General features: G+C 46.2%; 2 protein-coding genes across 2 annotated transcripts in view; one reads left to right on the forward strand and one right to left on the reverse strand.

Annotated features, from left to right (window-relative positions):
• Positions 1 to 235: 235 nt before the first annotated feature.
• Positions 236 to 14,351, reverse strand: LOC123756220 (ice-structuring glycoprotein-like). The gene is made up of 7 exons (XM_069336685.1): positions 14,216 to 14,351; positions 12,444 to 12,465; positions 8,175 to 8,348; positions 4,811 to 6,780; positions 4,107 to 4,557; positions 3,700 to 3,970; positions 236 to 646 (listed from the first exon to the last, which is right to left on the reverse strand). Exons 1-7 carry the CDS (start codon positions 14,349 to 14,351, stop codon positions 236 to 238), a joined length of 3,435 nt encoding a protein of 1,144 aa, XP_069192786.1.
• The window catches only part of LOC123756159 (uncharacterized), a 94,235-nt gene continuing 75,512 nt past the window's right edge, over positions 2,846 to 21,568 (forward strand). The window contains exon 1 of the mRNA XM_045739229.2: positions 2,846 to 3,174. The gene's annotated coding sequence lies outside the window, so the exon portion shown is untranslated. The remainder of the gene's footprint in view (positions 3,175 to 21,568) is intronic.

A 21,568-nucleotide genomic window follows, 5' to 3' on the forward strand; every position in this document is an offset into this window, starting at 1 on the left:
GACTTACCACTTGAGTACAATGACTTAAACCTTGAGTACAATGACTAAACCTTAGAGGACAATGACCGAACCCTTAAGTACAATGACGGAACCCTTAAGTACAATGACTTAACCTTAGAGTACAATGACTTAACCCTTGAGTACAATGACTTAATCATTGAGTATAATAACTTAATCTTAGAGTACAATCACTTAACCTTAGAGAACAATAACTAAGCTTGAAGAAAGTGATGACTCAGCTTAAGAAGGTCGAATTCCTTAAGGAGAGATTAAACTTGATTACAAACTGGTCAACATTCTTGGTCTGTTCTTGTGAATGGTCGACATTCTTGGTCTGTTCTTGTGAATGGTCGACATTCTTGGTCTGTTCTTGTGAATGGTCGACATTCTTGGTCTGTTCTTGTGACTGAGCGACATTCTTGGTCTGTTCTTGTGGCTGAGCGACATTCTTGGTCTGTTCTTGTGACTGAGCGACATTCTTGGTCTGTTCTTGTGACTGAGCGACATTCTTGGTCTGTTCTTGTGACTGAGCGACATTCTTGGTCTGTTCTTGTGACTGAGCGACATTCTTGGTCTGTTCTTGTGACTGAGCGACATTCTTGGTCTGTTCTTGTGACTGAGCGACATTCTTGGTCTGTTCTTGTGACTGATCGAGAGTTTGTCAATATTTATTATTGATATTATAATTATTGACCCAAAACAACTTAATTTTTTACTCAAAACAACTGAATGTATGACCTAACGTCTGAATATTTAAAGTAATGTAAACTTTTCAAGGCCTGGAATACTTCTCACAGGTCTGGAATACTTCTCACAGGTCTGGAATACTTCTCACAGGACTGGAATACTTCTCACAGGTCAGGAATACTTCTCACGGGTCTGGAATACTTCTCACAGGACTGGAATACTTCTCACAGGTCAGGAATACTTCTCACGGGTCTGGAATACTTCTCACAGGACTGGAATATTTTCCAAAGGTCTGGAATACTTCTCACAGGTCTGGAATACTTTTCACAGGACTGGAAGACTTCTCACAGGTCTGGAATACTTCTCACAAGTCTAGAAGACTTCTCACAGGACTCAAAGACTTCTCACAGGTCTGGAATACTTCTGACAAGTCTGTAATACTTCTCACAGGACTGGAATACGTCTCACGTGACTGGAATACTTCTCACAGGACTGGAATACTTCTCACAGGTCTGGAATACTTCTCACAGGTCTGGAATACTTCTCACAGGTCTGGAATACTTCTCACAGGTATGGAAAACTTCTGACAAGTCTGTAATACTTCTCACGTGACTGGAATACTTCTTACAGGACTGGAATATTTTTCACAGGTCTGGAATACTTCTCACAGGTCTGGAATACTTCTCACAGGTATGGAATACTTCTGACAAGTCTGTAATACTTCTCACGTGACTGGAATACTTCTTACAGGACTGGAATATTTTTCACAGGTCTGAAATTTTTCTCACAGGTCTAGAATTATTTTCACAGGTTTGAAATACTTCTCACAGGTCTGGAATACTTCTCACAGGTCTGGAATACTTCTCACAGGTCTAGAATACTTCTCACAGGTCTGGAATACTTCTCACAGGTCTAGAATACTTCTCACAGGTCTGGAATACTTCTCACAGGTCTGGAATACTTCTCACAGGTCTAGAATACTTCTCACAGGTCAGGAATACTTCTCACAGGTCTGGAATACTTCTCACAGGTCAGGAATACTTCTCACAGGTCTGGAATACTTCTCACAGGTCTGGAATACTTCTCACAGGTCTGGAATACTTCTCACAGGTCTGGAATACTTCTCACAGGTCTGGAATACTTCTCACAGGTCAGGAATACTTCTCACAGGTCTGGAATACTTCTCACAGGTCAGGAATACTTCTCACAGGTCTGGAATACTTCTCACAGGTCTGGAATACTTCTCGCAGGTCTGGAATACTTCTCACAGGTCTAGAATACTTCTCACAGGTCTGGAATACTTCTCACAGGTCTGGAATACTTCTCACAGGTCAGGAATACTTCTCACAGCTGGCCTAGTGCTACACCCATGACGTCACGATGACGTCAGAGCCACGGACACGACATAGACCAGTAACTATCATTCATGTCCAGAATGCTTCATTTATTCTCTGTTGTCTCATCCATTTTCTTGTAATATTCCTCATTGTCCTACATTACTCTGCATTTAGTATCAATAAATGATAAAGACATATATATGTTTTAATTGCAAAAATATCAAGCAAAGTGACTGAAGGTTTATGCAACTTTTTTGTTTTGGTTCGAAACATGATGAAAAGGGACGATATGTGTTAACTCAAGCGGCCAAGCCCGCGCGCGGGAGAAAGTGGAACACTTCAAGTCGCTCGCCTTGAGCGAAACATTTAGGGAATTGCTGCCGGCCGCTCTGATGCAACTCCAGCCCTATGTCAGGGTGACAGTGTGTGTTTGTTATACATGTTGGTCCCTTCCCAGGCCTCGGGGTAGTTGTTAACAAGGAAACTACTACAATATATGTCTTAATATTGGTAAAATATATATATTCGTATTTTCAATTGCGAAATTGTTTCGAACACTTTCGTAATCTATTTGGAATATAGTAAGAATTTGCTATGAATTGTCCATATAAAACCTATTCAAATTAGTTACAATATTCACCCATGATCTGCAAGCACGGAATGAAATCAAATAGATTAGAGAGGGGAGAATTACCATACAAGTAGTCACCCAATTACGAGGTGGACACCAGCGTCCGAAAGCCATTGACACAATAACGATAATTTGTGAACATATCGTTCGGTCACTAGGTGTGAGGAACACAACTCTCACTTTCAGTGTTTCTCCAGCAGCCGCGGGGGAAGGTGTTGCGTCGCTCTTCTGGCTCTAGTCCATAACTGGGTCGTGCTTAAGCTCTTAAGCTCCCACCTTCCCGATTATCGTCTGTGTTGTATAACTCAAACGAAAGTATAATACGATCCAAAAAATACATTTTAAACTTAAATTAATTACAAAAATCTTTTGTGAAATAAAGACACTTAAGCTTTTGAAATAAGTAATTGTGTGGTATGTTATCAGCATAAGCCTATGGCTGCTTGAGCAGTCACATATATGTATAGCCTACACGGCTGCTTGATGGTCAGAAGGAACTAGCAGACAGCACCGGAAGCAGTGAGTAATATTATTCATTCATATTTTTCATCCTATCCTACTTTGTTCATTGATGTTATTCACTGGTCCATTCTTGTTCACTCATGTTATTCAATTGTTCATTCTTGTGTTCACTCATGTTATTCACTGGTCCATTCTTGTTCACTCATGTTTTTCCCTTGTTCATACTGGTGTTCACTCATGTTATTCACTGCCCCATACTCTTTTTCACTAATGTAATTCACTGGTCAAAATTCTTGTTCACTCATGTTATTCACTGGCCCATACTCAATGTTCACTCATGTTATTCAATTGTTCATTCTCATGTTATTCCCTGGTCCGTTCTTGTTCACTCATGTTAATCACTGGTTCATTCTTGTTCACTCATGTTTTTCACTTGTTCATACTCATATTCACACATGTTATTCACTGGTCCATTCTTGTTCACTCATATTATTCCCTGGTGCATTATTCACCACTGCTTTAAAGAACCTGAAGGCAGCCACTGCTTTAAAGAACCTGTTAGCGGTCACTGCTTTAATGAACATTGGGGGCGGCCACTGCTTTAAAGAACCTGAGGGCGGCCGCTGCTTTAACGAACCTGAGGGCGGCCGCTGCTTTAAAGAACCTGAAGGCAACCACTGCTTTAAAGAACCTGAGGGCGACCGCTGCCTTAACAAACCTGGGAGCGGCCGCTGCTTTAGCGAACCTGAGGGCTGCCGCTGCTTTAACAAATCTGCTGGCGGCAGCTGCCTTAACAAACCTGGGGGCGGCCGCTGATTTAACGAACCTGGGGGCGGCCGCTGATTTAACGAACCTGAGAGTGATCGATGCCTTAACGAACCTGGGGACAGCCGCTGCTTTAACGAACCTGAGGGCAGCCGATGCTTAAAAGAACCTGGGGGGCGGCCGCTCCTTAATGAACCTGGGGGACAGCCGCTGATTTAACGAACCTGCGGGCGGCAGCTGCCTTAACAAACCTGGGGGCGGCCGCTGATTTAACGAACCTGGGGGCGGCCGCTGCTTTAACGAACCTGGGGGCGGCCGCTGCTTTAACGAACTTGAGGGCGGCCACTGCTTTAACGAACCTGAGGGCGGCCACTGCTTTAACGAAGCTGCGGGCGGCAGCTGCCTTAACAAACCTGGGGGCGGCCGCTGATTTAACGAACCTGGGGGCGGCCGCTGATTTAAGGAACCTGAGGGCGGCTGCTGATTTAACGAACCTGAGGGCGGCCGCCGATTTAACGAACCAGGGGGCGGCCGCTGATTTAATGAACCTGGGGGCGGCCGCTGATTTAACGAACTTGGGGGCAGCCTCTGATTTAACCAGCTTGGAGGCAAGCTGCTGATTTAACGAACCAGGGGGCGACCACTGCCTTAACGCACCTGGGGGTGGCCGCTGCTCTAACGAACCTTAGGGCAACTGCTGCATTAACAAACCTGGGGGCGGCCGCTGATTTAACGAACCTGGGGGCGGCCGCTGATTTAACGAACCTGAGAGTGATCGATGCCTTATCGAACCTGGGGACAGTCGCTGCTTTAACGAACCTGAGGGCAGCCGATGCTTAAAAGAACCTGGGGGGCGGCCGCTCCTTAATGAACCTGGGGGACAGCCGCTGATTTAACGAACCTGGGGGCGGCCACTGATTTAACGAACCTGGGGGCGGCTGCTGATTTAAAGAACGTGAGGGCAGCCACTGCCTTAACGAACCTGGGGGCAGCTGCTGCTTTAACGAACCTGGGGGCGGCCGCTGATTTAACGAACCTGGAGGCAGCCGCTGATTTAAAGAACCTGAGGGTGGCCACTGCCTTAATGAACCTGGGGGCGGCCGCTGCTTTAACGAACCTGGGGGCGGCCGCTGCTTTAACGAACCTGGGGGCGGCCGCTGCTTTAACGAACCTGAGAGCGGCCGCTGATTTGCAGAACCTGAGGGCGGTCGCTGCTTTAACGAACCTGAAGGCGGCCGCTGCCTTAACGAACCTGGTGGAGGCCGCTGCCTTAACGAACCTGGGGGCGGCAGCTGCCTTAACGAACCTGGGGGCGGCCGCTGCCTTAACGAACCTGGGGCGGCCGCTGCCTTAACGAACCTGGGGGCGGCCGCTGCCTTAACGAACCTGGGGGCGGCCGCTGCCTTAACGAACCTGGTGGCGGCCGCTGCCTTAACGAACCTGGGGGCGGCCGCTGCCTTAACGAACCTGGGGGCGGCCGCTGCCTTAACGAACCTGGGGGCGGCCGCTGCCTTAACAAACCTGGGGGCGGCCGCTGCCTTAACGAACCTGAGGGCGGCCGCTGACTTAACGAACTTGGGGGTGGCCACTGATTTAACGAACCTGAGAGCGGGCGCTGCTTTAACGAACCTGAAGGCGGCCGCTGCCTTAACGAACCTGGTGGAGGCCACTGCCTTAACGAACCTGGCGGCGGCCGCTGATTTAACGAACCTGAGAGCGGGCGCTGCTTTAACGAACCTGGTGGCGGCCGCTGCCTTAACGAACCTGGGGGCGGCCGCTGCCTTAACGAACCTGGTGGAGGCCACTGCCTTAACGAACCTGGGGGCGGCCGCTGTCTTAACGAACCTGGGGGCGGCCGCTGCCTTAACGAACCTGGGGGCGGCCGCTGCTTTAACGAACCTGGGGGCGGCCGCTGCCTTAACGAACCTGGGGGCGGCCGCTGCCTTAACGAACCTGGGGGCGGCCGCTGCCTTAACGAACCTGGGGGCGGCCGCTGCCTTAACGAACCTGGGGGCGGCCGCTGCCTTAACGAACCTGGGGGCGGCCGCTGCTTTAAAGAACCTGAGGGCGGCTGCTGCCTTAACGAACCTGGGGGCGGCCGCTGCTTTAACGAACTTGAGGGCGGCCACTGCCTTAACGAACCTGGGGGCGGCCGCTGCCTTAACGAACCTGGGGGCGGCCGCAGCCTTAACGAACCTGGGGGTGGCCGCTGCTTTAAAGAACCTGAGGGCGGCTGCTGCCTTAACGAACCTGGGGGCGGTCGCTGCTTTAACGAACTTGAGGGCGGCCACTGCCTTAACGAACCTGGGGGCGGCCACTGCCTTAACAAACCTGGGGGCGGCCGCTGCCTTAACGAACCTGGGGGCGGCCACTGCCTTAACGAACCTGGTGGCGGCCGCTGCCTTAACGAACCTGGGGGCGGCCACTGCCTTAACGAACCTGGGGGCGGCCGCTGCCTTAACGAACCTGGGGGCGGCCGCTGCCTTAACGAACCTGGGGGCGGCCGCTGCCTTAACGAACCTGGGGGCGGCCGCTGCCTTAACGAACCTGGGGGCGGCCACTGCCTTAACGAACCTGAGGGCGGCCGCTGACTTAACGAACTTGGGGGCGGCCGCTGATTTAACGAACCTGAGAGCGGGCGCTGCTTTAACGAACCTGAAGGCGGCCGCTGCCTTAACGAACCTGGTGGAGGCCACTGCCTTAACGAACCTGGGGGCGGCCGCTGCCTTAACGAACCTGGGGGCGGCCGCTGCCTTAACGAACCTGGGGGCGGCAGCTGCCGTAACGAACCTGGGGGCGGCCGCTGCCTTAACGAACCTGAGGGCGGCCGCTGACTTAACGAACTTGGGGGCGGCCGCTGATTTAACGAACCTGAGAGCGGGCGCGGCTTTAACGAACCTGGGGGCGGCCCAGGTTCGTTAGAGACAACTGAAAGACTACTGGAGCAAGCACAGTGCCCTGAGGGACTGAAAGACTACTGGAGCAAGCACAGTGCCCTGAGGGACTGAAAGACTACTGGAGCAAGCACAGTGCCCTGAGGGACTGAAAGACTACTGGAGCAAGCACAGTGCCCTGAGGGACTGAAAGACTACTGGAGCAAGCACAGTGCCCTGAGGGACTGAAAGACTGCTGGAGCAAGAACAGTGCCCTGAGGGACTGAAAGACTACTGGAGCAAGAACAGTGCCCTGAGGGACTGAAAGACTACTGGAGCAAGAACAGTGCCCTGAGGGACTGAAAGACTGCTGGAGCAAGAACAGTGCCCTGAGGGACTGAAAGACTACTTTAGCAAGAACAGTGCCCTGAGGGACTGAAAGACTGCTGGAGCAAGAACAGTGCCCTGAGGGACTGAAAGACTACTGGAGCAAGCACAGTGCCCTGAGGGACTGAAAGACTGCTGGAGCAAGCACAGTACCCTGGGGGACTGAAAGACTGCTGGAGCAAGCACAGTGCCCTGAGGGACTGAAAGACTACTGGAGCAAGCACAGTGCCCTGAGGGACTGAAAGACTCATGGAGCAAGAACAGTGCCCTGAGGGACTGAAAGACTACTGGAGCAAGCACAGTGCCCTGAGGGACTGAAAGACTGCTGGAGCAAGAACAGTGCCCTGAGGGACTGAAAGACTACTGGAGCAAGAACAGTGCCCTGAGGGACTGAAAGACTACTGGAGCAAGCACAGTGCCCTGAGGGACTGAAAGACTGCTGGAGCAAGAACAGTGCCCTGAGGGACTGAAAGACTACTGGAGCAAGCACAGTGCCCTGAGGGACTGAAAGACTGCTGGAGCAAGCACAGTACCCTGGGGGACTGAAAGACTGCTGGAGCAAGCACAGTACCCTGGGGGACTGAAAGACTGCTGGAGCAAGCACAGTGCCCTGAGGGACTGAAAGACTGCTGGAGCAAGAACAGTGCCCTGAGGGACTGAAAGACTACTGGAGCAAGCACAGTGCCCTGAGGGACTGAAAGACTACTGGAGCAAGAACAGTGCCCTGAGGGACTGAAAGACTACTGGAGCAAGCACAGTGCCCTGAGGGACTGAAAGACTACTGGAGCAAGCACAGTGCCCTGAGGGACTGAAAGACTACTGGAGCAAGCACAGTACCCTGGGGTACTGAACTCTTCACGGTTGATGGTAGAGTTTACTTTGGTGATTATTACACACTGAGGTTCTGTTCTGTTCTTCTCCTCCTCCTCCTCCTCCTCCTCCTCCTCCTCCTCCTCCTCCTCCTCCTCCTCCTTTTCCCCCTTCCTCCTCCTCCTCCTTTTCCCCCTTCCTCCTCACCCTCTTCGTCCTCACCCTCTACCTCCTCCTCCTCCTCTTCCCCCTTCCTCTTCACCCTCTTCGTCCTCACCCTCTACCTCCTCCTCCTCCTCTTCCGCCTCCTCCTTCTCCTCCTTCTTCCTTTCTCTTTTTCCTCCTCCTCCTCCTCCTCCTGCACCCCCCCCCCTACCTCCCCAAACACCAAACATTCTAAAAGACAAAAAAGACTTACAATCGTTGTACTCTCAAGGATGTTTTGGAGATGTTTTGAGCCCCAAATGTTATGAAGATACAAATAATGCCAAGAATTGTGTCTATGTTGTGTGTTTGTTTGCGAGCCCCGGTGGGTATTTTGTCCCGGTATGTGTGTGCTCTTTATTGTTTAACCTGTTTGTGTTTGTGGTCACTCTCCTCAGTCTCTGTGTCTGTCTGTCTGTCTCCTCTCTCTCTGTCTCTTTATTGTTTAACCTGTTTGTGTTTGTGCCCTCCTCAGTCTCTGTGTCTGTCTGTCTGTCTCCTCTGTCTCTGTCTCTTTATTGTTTAACCTGTTTGTGTTTGTGCTCACTCTCCTCAGTCTCTGTGTCTGTCTGTCTGTCTCCTCTCTCTCTGTCTCTTTATTGTTTAACCTGTTTGTGTTTGTGCTCACTCTCCTCAGTCTCTGTGTCTGTCTGTCTGTCTCCTCTCTCTCTCTGTCTCAGTCTGTCTGTTTTCTATCTCCGTCTGTCTCATCTATATCTTCTCTGTGTGTATGTCTGTCTCCCTGTCTTTTCTCCCCCCTCCGCCCCCCAATCCGTCCCCCCCCCCCTTTCTGTCCCCCCCCTTCCCTTCCCCCCTTCGTCCCCCCCCCCCTTCCGTCCCCCCCCTCCCCCCACGACCTAGATCACACAGGTCACCACAGTCTTGACCTTCTGAAGTCGTTGTGTTTCTCAGCCGGTTAAGATCTTTGTTGCTTGTATTTGTTTGGAGTTCTCTCGCGCTCCTCCTTTGTCTCCAGTTTGTTTGTTTCTCTAATAGTTCCTTGTTGTGTTTTTGTTTTTTTTTGTAGATTATGTTGCTTGTCGGTGGTGTTTTTGTTAGTGTGATTACAATTGTGTTGTCCACGGGGATGTAAGATTAGCCGGCGGTGCTCGGGTCACTCTGACTCCTCCCTTCCCCCCTCGACATTTTTACCGCTCCCCCCCCCCCCTTCTCTTCGCCTACAACCCCTCCCATTACCTTTTTATTCTCACTTTCCCTTTCCCTTCTCTCCCACTCTCCTCCGTCACTCTTCACTCCCTTCTTCCCCATTTTGTACCCAACCTTCTCCTTTTGCCCTTCACGGTGGGACGATTTTGGTCGTGTGGGCAGCACGCTGGACACGTAATTCTGTGGCCCGGGTTCGATTCCCGGCGCCGGCAAGAAACAAAAATGGGCAAAGTTTCTTTCACCCTGATGCCTCTGTTACTTAGCAGTAAATAGGTACCTAGGAGTTGGACACCTGTTACGGGCTGCTTCCTGGGCATGTGTGTGGGAAAAGAATAATTAGTTAGTACTTAGTAACAGTTGATTGACAGTTGAGAGGCGGGCCGAAAGGGCAGAGCTCAACCCCCGCAAGCACAACTAGGTGAATACCGCCCATATACCTACCTTCCCTCTCTTCCCCCGTCTCCTCTCCTACCTCGAACAGACAGATGTTTCAACCTCGAACAGACAGATGTGTCAACCTCGAACAGACAGATGTTTCAACCTCGAACAGACAGATGTGTCAACCTCGAACACTCAGCACTGGTCAAAACAAACTTGACATGTCCACGCATAATGGACCTGCCAAAAAAGTCTCCCAGTTAAACTCTCCCAAATAGAGTAACCTCATTCACCTTTGCCAACATACAAGAACTAAAAACAAGAACAAAAAACAAAGTGCCGTTCATAAATGGTCTTCTCAATGAGTCAAATGCGGTATTTGGAGCTTTCACAGAACTCATTAAAGGGAATTCTTGGACAGTGAGATCTGGATATCTGGATATAATCTATACAGGTGTGATAGGGTAAATATGTCACATGGAGGAGTGGGTCTGTATATTAGGGAAGACCTTGCATGCTCGGAACTCCTTGACTCTACAAATGAGGTGGTAGAGGTACTGGGAGTAAAAATAGAAAGAATAAACTTAGTTATTATTCTAATATACAAACCGCCAGAAGCAACGGTCGAGGAATCCACAGAATAGAAAACAAAATAAAGAATAGCTTTGATAATTTGGCAAACCCAGTTCCTGATATTATCTTCTTAGGTGACGTCAACCTGCCTAATCTAAGATGGAGAATAGCAAACAATAATATTATACCAGGAAATCTATCTGGACATAACCAACCACAGAGTAGAGAACTGGTAAGATTCTGTGACAAATTATCACTCAACCAGCCGATATCAGAGCCAACTAGAAACGAAATATTGTAGATCTGGTCTTCATAAACAATGAAGACATAATCAGGGTCATTACGATCTCAGATACCACATAGATAACAAGCTCATTGAAGTTTAAACTACCATCAGTACTCAGGATAGACCTAAAACAATGATCAAGCGAGAGGGTTATTCAGTAAATTCAATTTTAATAATAAGAAAGATAGACTGGGAGAAAATAAACAGGGACCTTACAAACATTCCATGGGAAACTCTTGTAAGTAATAAAAATCCTACAGAATAGAAAAACTGACTTCAGAAGCATATAAAGTCTGTCTGAAAGATGTTCCTAAGAGGAAAGCCAGAAAGAGGTACAACGTAGAAAGAGAACGCAGACGATACCATAAAGGAAGGACAAAAAATAACAGAAATACTTAGGCAGATATGACTTTCACTACAAAGAAGGAATAATTTTAACAGGGAGATTGAAGAAGTCGAGCAGAAACTGAAATACTCATAACAGATTGAAGAAAGGCAACTAGAATAGAAAGCAGTTCAAGAAATAAAGAAAAACCCAAAATATTTCTTCACATATGCGAAATCAAACGCAAAATCCACTACCAGTATTTGGACCTATTTATACGATTGAAGGTTCATACACTGAGGATGACAAAGAAATTAGTGAAATCCTAAAAAAAGCAGTATGAGGACATGTTTAGCACTCCAATAAACAGCATGAAAGTAGAACATCCGGACAAGTTCTTCATGCGTGATATCCAAATTCCTGTAAATATAACTGATATCAACACGAACGTGGCAGATTTTGAAAGAGAAATTGACAACATGCCCATGCATTCAGCTCCTCGTCCAGATTTGTGGAATTAAATATTTATGAAGAAGTGCAAGGTGCCGGTAGCATAGGCACTCAGTATAGTGTGGAGGAAGGAGCTTAGACACGGGGGAGATACCAGATGCACTTAAATATGCAGACATAGCTCCTCTACACAAGGGAGGTAGCAAAGCATTGGCAAAGAATTATAGACCAGTTGCAATAACGTCTCACAGAATAAAAGTATTTGAGAGTGATCAGGAGTCAGGTTACTAGTTTCATGGACACCAATGACCTTCACAACCCAGGCCAACATGGATTTAGAGCAGGAAGATCGTGCCTCTCACAGCTACTTGACCACTACGACAAAGTCACTGAAGCATTAGAAGAAAAACAGAATGCAGATATGGTTTACACAGACTTTGTAAAGGCATTCGATAAATGTGACCATGGAGTGATAGCAGACAAAATGAGGTCAGTGCAAATAACCGGTTAAGAAGGACGCTGGATACTCAGTTTTTGTCGAACAGAATATAAAGAGTAACAGTCAACCATGTAAAATCGAGTCCAAGCGCAGTTAAAAGCTTTGTACCTCAGGGTACAATCCTTGCACCGCTGCTTTTCCTTATTCTCATATCAGATATAGACTCAAATACAAGTCAGTTTCGTATCATCCTTTGCGGATGACACAACAATCAGCATGAAAATCACCTCTGCTGAAGACATTGAAAAACTTAAAGCAGATATTAATAAAGCTTTCGACTGGGTAACAGAAAATAACATGATGTTTAACAGCGATAAATTCCAGGTACTCAGTTACGGTAAAAATGAGGACCTTAAACATAATACAGGGTACAAAACACAATCAAATCTGCCCATAGTAGGAAAGCAGGATGTAAAGAATTTGGGAATAATGATGTCTGACAGTCTAACATTTAGGGAGCATAACCAAGCAAATATTGCATCAGCATCAGCCAGAACAATGATAGGAAGGATTACGAGAACGTTCAAATCCAGGGATCCCATCATAATGATTGTACTATTCAAATCACTTATGCTGTCCAGTCTTGAGTACTGCTCAGTACTCACTCACCTCTTCAGAGCAAGAGAGTTTGCTGAAACAGGAAATACAGAGAACATATACGGCATTCATAGACGCGAAAAAAGCACCTAAATTATTGGGATCGTCTCAAAGCTACCTTGAGTTACATTAAAGTGATTTCGGGGCTCAGCAACCCCGCGGCCGGGTCGTCGACCAGGCCTCCTCGTTGCTGGACTTTTCATCCAGGTTGTTGGACACGGCTGCTCGCAGCCTGACGTATGAGTCACAGCCTGGTTGATCAGGTATCCTTTGGAGGCGCTTGTCAAGTTCTCTCTTAAACACTGTGAGGGGTCGGCCAGTTATGTCCCTTATGCGTAGTAGAAGCGTGTTGAACAGTCTCGGACCTCTGATGTTGATAGAGTGCTCTCAGAGTACCTGTTGCACCTCTACATTTCAACGGGGGTATTCTGCACATCCTGCCATGCCTTTTGGTCTCATGTGATGTTATTTCTGTGTGCAGGTTTGGGACCAGCCCCTCTACTATTTTCCATGTGTAAATTATTATGTATCTCTCCCGCCTGCACTCAAGGAAATACAGATTTAGGCTCTTTTAGTCGGTCCCAATAGTTTAGATGTTTTACTGAGTGGATTTTAGCATTAAAGGATCTCTGCACGCTCTCTAGGTCAGCAATTTCTCCAGCTTTGAAAGGGGCTGTCATTGTGCAGCAGTATTCCACTCTAGAGAGCACTAGCATCTTGAAAAGTATCATCATCGGTATAGCACCTCTAGTGAAAGGTTCTTGTTATCCAACCTGTCATTTTTCTTGCAGTTGTGACGGCTACTTTATTGTGTTCTTTAAATGTAAGGTCTTCCGACGTGAGTACACCCAGATCCTTTACATTGCCTCTTCGTTCTGTTATGATTTGACTGCGTTTTGTACGTGGTTTCCGTTTTTATATTTTTATTTTTTTCCGTATCGCATGAGCTGGAACTTATCTTCGTTAAACACCATATTATTTTCTATAGCCCATAGAAAGATCTGATTTTACGTCTGATTGGAGGTTTGCCGTGTCCTCTATGTTGTCTACTCTCATAAAAATCCTAGTGTCATCTGCAAAGGATGATAAAGTACTGTAGGTTGTGTCCTTGTCTGTGTCCGATATGAGGATGAGAAAAAGTACTGGAGCAAGCACAGTACCCTGGGGGACTGAGCTCTTCACGGTTGATGGACCGGAATTTATTTTGTTGACTATTACACATTGGGTTCTATTAGTCAGGAAATTGTAGATCCATCTGCCTATTTTTCCGGTAATTCCTTTTGAACGCATTTTGTGTGAATACCATCATAGTCACGTTTGTCGAAGGTTTTAGCGAAATCTGTGTAAATTACATCAGCGTTTTGTTTGTCTTCCATGGCATCTAATGCCATGTCATAGTGGTCCAGCAACCACTTTCTTGCCTATCACTGGACCATAGTGGTCCAGTGATAGGCAAGAAAGCCCTGTTCTGAAACCATGTTGTCCGGGGTTATGGAGATGCTGTGATTCCATGTATTTTGTAATCTTACTTCTTAGCACTCTCTCAAAGATTTTTAAGATGTGTGATGTTAGTGCTATCGGTCTGTAATTTTTTTGCCTCTGCCTTATTTCCTCCTTTATGGAGTGGTGATATCTCTGCTGTTTTTACTATATCAGGGATAATGCCAGTATCTAGGCTTTGTCTCCACAGAATGTGGAGGGCCTGCGATAGTTTTTTTTTTTACAGTTCTTGATGAATATAGAGTTCCAAGAATTAGGGCCTGGTGCAGAGTGCATAGACATACTGTCTATGGCTTCTGCAAAATCCAATGGGGATAGGGTGACATCTGATATATGATTTGATGTTGGTATCACATCCATGAAAAATTTCTTTTGAATATCAATCTTTAGTGTGTTTAGTGGTTCGCTGAAATCAGTCATATTGATTCCTCACTATTTCGCTCATTTCTTTGTTGTCATCTGTGAAAGTTCCATCTCCCTTTTGCAGGGGCCCGATGCTAGATGTGGTTTTTTATCTTGATTTTGCATCGGAGAAAATTATTTCTGATTTCTCTCTATTTCACTGATGGCCTTTTGCTCTCTTTTGCCTCTCCTGGGTTTTGTATGATTCTTGTAGCTTGAGTTCAATTATTTCTATTTCTCTACCTAACTTTCTTCGCCGTTCTTGAGATAGGGTGCGACTCTCAAGTTGTTCCGCGATTCGGTTTCTTCGCCTATATAGGGAACGACGTTCCCGTTCCAATCTGCATCTCTTCCTCTTTTTTCTTAGGGGTATGCGGTTTGAGCATATTTCTGGTGCTACTGAGCTTATTTTTTCCAGGCACTGGTTCAGGTTTGCATTTTCTAGCTGTTCTTCCCAGCTTATTTCTGTGAAGTCTTGGTTTATTTGCTCCCAGTTTATCTGTTTATTGAAGTTGAATTTGCTGAAATCTCCTCCACCGGGAATCGGGACTGGTTTTGAAGGTCTATTCTCCATGCTTGTCAGAACTTCAATTAAGTTGTGATCTGAGTAATAGGTATTTATAATCATTATGTTCCTGATCAATTCATTATTAGTGAAAATGAGGTCCAGCGTGTTCTCTTTCCTAGTTGGTTCTACTATTTGCTAGTTTAAGGCAAATCTGTCGCACATCCTTAACAGGTCATTTGCATGTGACTGTACATTTAGGCTACTTCCCGGAATTCTCTCGGATACAACTGTATTAGCTATGGTCTTCCATTTCAGGTGCCGTAGGTTGAAGTCCCCCAAGCAGGATGATGTTTGGGGCTGGATTTGTGATGTTTTCCTAGCCATGTTCTATTTTCATTAGTTGGTCTTTAAACTGCTGATGAGTTGCCTCTGGTGACTTATATATGAGAACAATAACTACATTTAAGATCTCTGTTTTGATTATCAGCACTTCCACCATATCGTTTGTAGTGTTTAGCAGCTCAGTGCAGATGAATGTGTCCTTGATGACCCCACCCCGTAGCCTGTGTTTCCTGTCACATTTGGAAAGATGGATGTCGATATCTCCGAAGTCGATATTTCACCATCATGGTAGTCCTTGGTGTGAGTTTCCGTTAGGGCTGCAAACACTGCATTTACCTCATATAAGAGGTCATCTCTGAAGTGCACTTTGTTAGATTTGCGTGTTTTTATACCCGGAATGTTGGCAAATAAAAATGATGTTATGTTAGTGGAAGTGCTGGATGCTTTACTTGGTGTTAATATCTGAGGCTCTGGCATGGAGACCACTGTGTTTGCGTCCTCTCTAGCATTTGGCCGAGTTGGTGGTAGATTCTGGACATTTTTAGCCATTCTTGTCCTCCTCTTGCTAAAAAATCATCCTGGTAAATAGCGTTGTGGCTGCTTTCATCGAGATGGTTTGTCTGTCTTATTCGCTTGGTACCTTTTATATGAAAAGCTGGACATTCTGTGTTGAAACATTCATTCTTATTTAAAGAGTTCTTGCACAGTTCTGGGTGAAAGAGATCCCAGCTTTTGGTACATTTACCTGTACTAAGAAGGGTCCTGCACTTTCTGGGATGATCATATTTACATAGTCCAATTGTTCTCCCCGATATCCCATGCTTACAGAAACCCCATTTATAATATTGGCAGATTTTGGGTCCTTGTTTTGTTTGTTTAAAAAGCCCTGGCGCCAATATTGCGCCTGGTTCAGGCGCCGATACCGTGCCCGACCACAACGTCGCGTCCTACGCCAGCATAGCATCCGGCCCCGGCGCCAACATTGCATCCGGCACCGACGCCAACGTAGCATCCGGCTCTGGCGCCAATCCAGATCCCGGTGCGGTGAGATGTAGCTCCAGTTCTGGTTCTGCCTGGGTGTCCATGACAATTTGTTTGAAAACATTGGAGATTTCCGTGCAAGCAGTTAGAAGTGATTCTCTGTGCTCTGCTGGGGTTTTATCAAGAACTGAGGTCATCTTCAAGACAATAATATTATCCTTTTTGCAGAACCAGTACACCGAATGGTCTCTGGGACCAATTATCCTGACGTTATTTGACATGTTGGCACATTTACTGTGTATGAACATAGCTGAACATAGTTGGCACTGGAAGCTCTGGTGGTAATCTACTTCCTTCTTGAGGTTATCTTGAGATGATTTCGGGGCTTTTTAGTGTCCCCGCGGCCCGGTCCTCGACCAGGCCTCCACCCCCAGGAAGCAGCCCGTGACAGCTGACTAAAACCCAGGTACCTATTTTACTGCTAGGTAACAGGGGCATAGAGTGAAAGAAACTCTTCCCATTGTTTCTCGCCGGCGCCCGGGATCGAACCCAGGACCACAGGATCACAAGTCCCGCGTGCTGTCCGCTCGGCCGACCGGCTCCCTGAAATGTATATGGAAGTTTATTCACGGAGCGCGCAAACCCACGACCATCCCACGCTCAGACAACTGGACAACTCTCTCCAAATGTACTCGCAAGAAAGAAGACGAGAGATGTCAAATAATATTGACATCAAGATGTCAAATAATACACACGTGGAAAATACTGGAGGGCCAGGTCCCAAACCTACACAGTAACATAACAACATACTGGCGTGAAGGATATGGAAGAAAATGCAGAATGGAGCCAATGAAGAGCAGGGGTGCCATAGACACAATCAGAGAACACTGTATAAACATCAGAGGTCCGCGGTTGTTCAACATCCTCCCAGCGAGTATAAACAAAAATATTGCCGGAACAACCGTGGACATCTTCAAGAGAAAACTAGATAGTTTTCTACAAGAAGTGCCGGACCAACCGGGCTGTGGTGGATATGTGGGCCTGCGGGCCGCTCCAAGCAACAGCCTGTTGGACCAAGCTCTCACAAGTCGAGCCTGACCTCGGGCAGGGCTTGAGGAGTAGAAGAACTCCGAGAATCCTATCAAATAGGTATCAAACAGCATTGCTGTGGGGTCCCTGGATTTGAATGTTCTCATAATCCATCCTATCATTTTCCTGGCCGCCGCTATATTTGCTCGTTATGTTCACTAACTGTCAGGTCGTCAGACATCTAAATTGCCAGATCTTTTACATGCTGTTTTCCTTCTATGAGTGTGTGTGAGTGTATCCTGAAGCCTGTGTTTCGTTTAAGTTCCTCGTTTACACCATACCTCAGAACCTGGAACTTATCACCGTTAAACATTTGTTATTTTCCGCGGCCCAATCAAAGACTTTATTAATATAGGCTTGTAATTTTTAAATGTTGTATAGAGAAGTAATTTTCATGTTGATTTTTGTATCATCTGCAAAGGGTGACACGAAGCTGTGGCTTGTAATTTTATCCATATCAGAGATAAGAATGAAAAATAGCACCGGTGCAAGGACTGTGCCCTGGGGTATAGAGTTGTGGTGCAAGGACTCTACCCTGGGGTATAGACCAGTGGTGCAGGGACTGTGCCCTGGGGTATAGAGCAGTGGTGCAAGGACTCTACCCTGGGGTATAGACCAGTGGTGCAGGGACTGTCCTAGGGTACAGAACAGTGGTGCAGGGACTGTGTCCTGGGGTACAGAACAGTGGTGCAGGGACTGTGTCCTGGGGTACAGAACAGTGGTGCAGGGACTGTGTCCTGGGGTACAGAACAGTGGTGCAGGGACTGTGTCCTGGGGTACAGAACAGTGGTGCAGGGACTGTGTCCTGGGGTACAGAACAGTGGTGCAGGGACTGTGTCCTGGGGTACAGAACAGTGGTGCAGGGACTGTGTCCTGGGGTACAGAACAGTGGTGCAGGGACTGTGTCCTGGGGTACAGAACAGTGGTGCAGGGACTGTGTCCTGGGGTACAGAACAGTGGTGCAGGGACTGTGTCCTGGGGTACAGAACAGTGGTGCAGGGACTGTGTCCTGGGTTACAGAACAGTGGTGCAGGGACTGTGTTCTGGGGTACAGAACAGTGGTGCAGGGACTGTGTCCTGGGGTACAGAACAGTGGTGCAGGGACTGTATCCATCCATTCTCCGTCACACTTATCCAATGGATAAGTGTGACCGTGGAGTGGAGTGGCCACAGTCATCAAATACCTTTGTAAAGTGTGTGTATACAACATGTGTGTATACAACATGTGTGTGTACACAGCATGTGTGTATATAACATGTGTGTATACAACATGTGTGTATACAGCATGTGTGTATACAGCATGTGTGTATACTACATGTGTGTATACAACGTGTGTATAGAGCATGTATGTATACAGCATGTGTGTATACAACATGTGTGTATACAACATGTGTGTATACAGCATGTGTGTATACAACATGTGTGTATACAACATGTGTGTATACAACATGTGTGTATACAACATGTGTGTATACAACATGTGTGTATACAGCATGTGTGTATACAACATGTGTGTATACAGCATGTGTGTATACAACATGTGTGTATACAACATGTGTGTATACAACATGTGTGTATACAGCATGTGTGTATACAACATGTGTGTATACAGCATGTGTGTATACAGCATGTGTGTATACAACATGTGTGTATACAACGTGTGTATACAACATGTGTGTATACAACGTGTGTATACAACATGTGTGTATACAACATGTGTGTATACAGCATGTGTGTATACAACATGTGTGTATACAACGTGTGTATACAACATGTGTGTATACAACGTGTGTATACAACATGTGTGTATACAACATGTGTGTATACAGCATGTGTGTATACAGCATGTGTGTATACAACGTGTGTATACAACATGTGTGTATACAACATGTGTGTATACAACATGTGTGTATACAACATGTGTGTATACAACATGTGTGTATACAACATGTGTGTATACAACATGTGTGTATACAACGTGTGTATACAACGTGTGTATACAACATGTGTGTATACAGCATGTGTGTATACAACATGTGTGTATACAGCATGTGTGTATACAACATGTGTGTATACAGCATGTGTGTATACACACATGTGTGTATACAACATGTGTGTATACAGCATGTGTGTATACAGCATGTGTGTATACAGCATGTGTGTATACAGCATGTGTGTATACAGCATGTGTGTATACAGCATGTGTGTATACTACATGTGTGTATACAACGTGTGTATACAGCATGTGTGTATACAACGTGTGTATACAACATGTGTGTATACAACGTGTGTATACAACATGTGTGTATACAACATGTGTGTATACAACGTGTGTATATACAACGTGTGTATACAACATGTGTGTATACAACATGTGTGTATACAACATGTGTGTATACAACATGTGTGTATACAACGTGTGTATACAACATGTGTGTATACAACATGTGTGTATACAACATGTGTGTATACAACATGTGTATACAACGTGTGTATACAACATGTGTATACACACATGTACGTTATAGGTGGAGTTCCTAGCGGCGTCTCAGCCTTTGTTTATGTCTCTCATTACCTCCTCCCTTCCACACATTCTCCATCCCTCTCTCTCATTCTCCCTCACACTCTCCCTCCCGCCCTCCCTCCCTCCCTCCCTCCCATCCATCCATCCCTTACACCCATTTTACCTCTCCCTCTTAATCCTGGTCCCCGACCAGGCCTAATCGGGGACCGGGCCGCGGGAACGTTGAGCCCCGAATTTTTTTTTCCCCCTGAGGGACGAGTTTATTGGGCAGCGCCATTCTTCCTGTGAGTGGACACACCGCCATAGCAGCATGTACAACACTCCCCAATAGGAAGAAAACCCGCTGGGTTATTCATCCTGTCACTTGTACCCAGACACAGGTGGGACTTGCTTAATTGTCTCAGGTGAACAGCTTATCAAACAAGAAGATTAACGTTCGTTAAGCCTAAAAATCTTATGTTATCTTGCGGGTGCAAAATGGGGGAATCTCTTAAGAACAGTATCTATATTTAACAAATAGTGTTTTCCTAGCTCAATGTCGGGTTTATTATTCTTCACATATTTCTAATGATGCTTAGATGTCCACATTCTCTCAGGTAGTGATCTTCAAGGAAGTGTCCACTCTCATCACAGATTCTGCAACTCCTCTGTTCAACTGTTGTTTTCATTACGAATCTCCATGGATATTTGTATCCAAGACGAATTCTTGCTATTACTGATTCTCTCCCCAGTCACCTCCTCTTCGTCCATAATGATTGGGATTACCAGCTGCATTCGCATTGTATCTGCATACAAATTCACTGATTTATCCTTCTATCCTCTTTTCCTCAGTAACCCTATCATGGTGACTCTTCTAATTTGTCGAGGAGTCTTAAGTATGATATATTCAATGTGGTCTTCTTCAGTGTCTTCAGCAACCAGCACATCTGCTCGTATATTTCCACAGATTCCAACATGGGAGGGGATCTTCAAAAATTTAAGGATTCTTCCCTCATTGGTTAGTACTCTCAGCGCTCTTTTGATCTCAGCGACTATCGCAGGATTTTCTGCCTGATTTTGACTAAGGCTTTGTAGCACTGCTTTAGAATCAGTACAGATCACTGCACCGTTAGTGTTTCGTTCAGGAACCAGGAGCTTATGGTCTCATACTCAGACCATAAGCTCATTGAAGTGCGAACTAGCATAAATAACGGTAGTAGGTCTAAGAGACCCAACAAGCGAGAAGGAATATTCAATCAATTCAATTTCAACAATAAGAGGATCGACTGGGAAAAAATAAATGTAGACCTTGCAACCATTCAATGGGAGACGGTCTTAAGCGACAAAACTCCCACACAGGGAATAGATCAACTGACAGCTGAAGCATACAAGGTCTGCCTGAAGCACGTGCCTGTGAGGAGGGGCAGAAAGAGGACCACTCAAGAAAGAGAACGCAGACGACTGTACAGGAGAAGGAAAAATTTATGGAAATGCTTAGGCAGACACGACTGTCACAAGCAAGGAAAATAAACCTAAACAGGGAGATCGAAGAAATGGAACAAACGTTGAAGCGATCATACGAGGCTGAAGAAATGGAATTGGATCAGAAAGCTATACAAAAGATAAAGAAAAATAAAAAATATTTTTTCACATATGCAAAATCAAAATCAAAAACCTCCACCAGTATTGGACCTTTAATTACAACTGACGGTACGTACACAGAGGACAACAAAGAAATTAGTGAAATTCTAAGAAGCCAGTATGAGGCTATGTTTAGCACACCAATAAACAACATGAAAGTTGATGACCCAG

Source organism: Procambarus clarkii, chromosome 36 (genome assembly GCF_040958095.1).
Source record: "Procambarus clarkii isolate CNS0578487 chromosome 36, FALCON_Pclarkii_2.0, whole genome shotgun sequence".
In the NCBI taxonomy this organism is placed as follows: domain Eukaryota; kingdom Metazoa; phylum Arthropoda; class Malacostraca; order Decapoda; family Cambaridae; genus Procambarus; species Procambarus clarkii.

Excerpts from the sequence above, each read along its gene's own strand:
- LOC123756220 (XM_069336685.1), bottom strand. The coding sequence starts at position 14,351 with ATGACTGATTTCAGCGAACCACTAAACACACTAAAGATTGATATTCAA. Across the intron at positions 12,466-14,215 it reads TTTTGCAGAAGCCATAGACA|CAAACTCTCTTGCTCTGAAG; the intron begins GTATGTCTATGC and ends TTCCTGTTTCAG. Across the intron at positions 647-3,699 it reads AAGCAGTGGCCGCCCCCAAT|TCACAAGAACAGACCAAGAA; the intron begins GTTCATTAAAGC and ends ACTCTCGATCAG.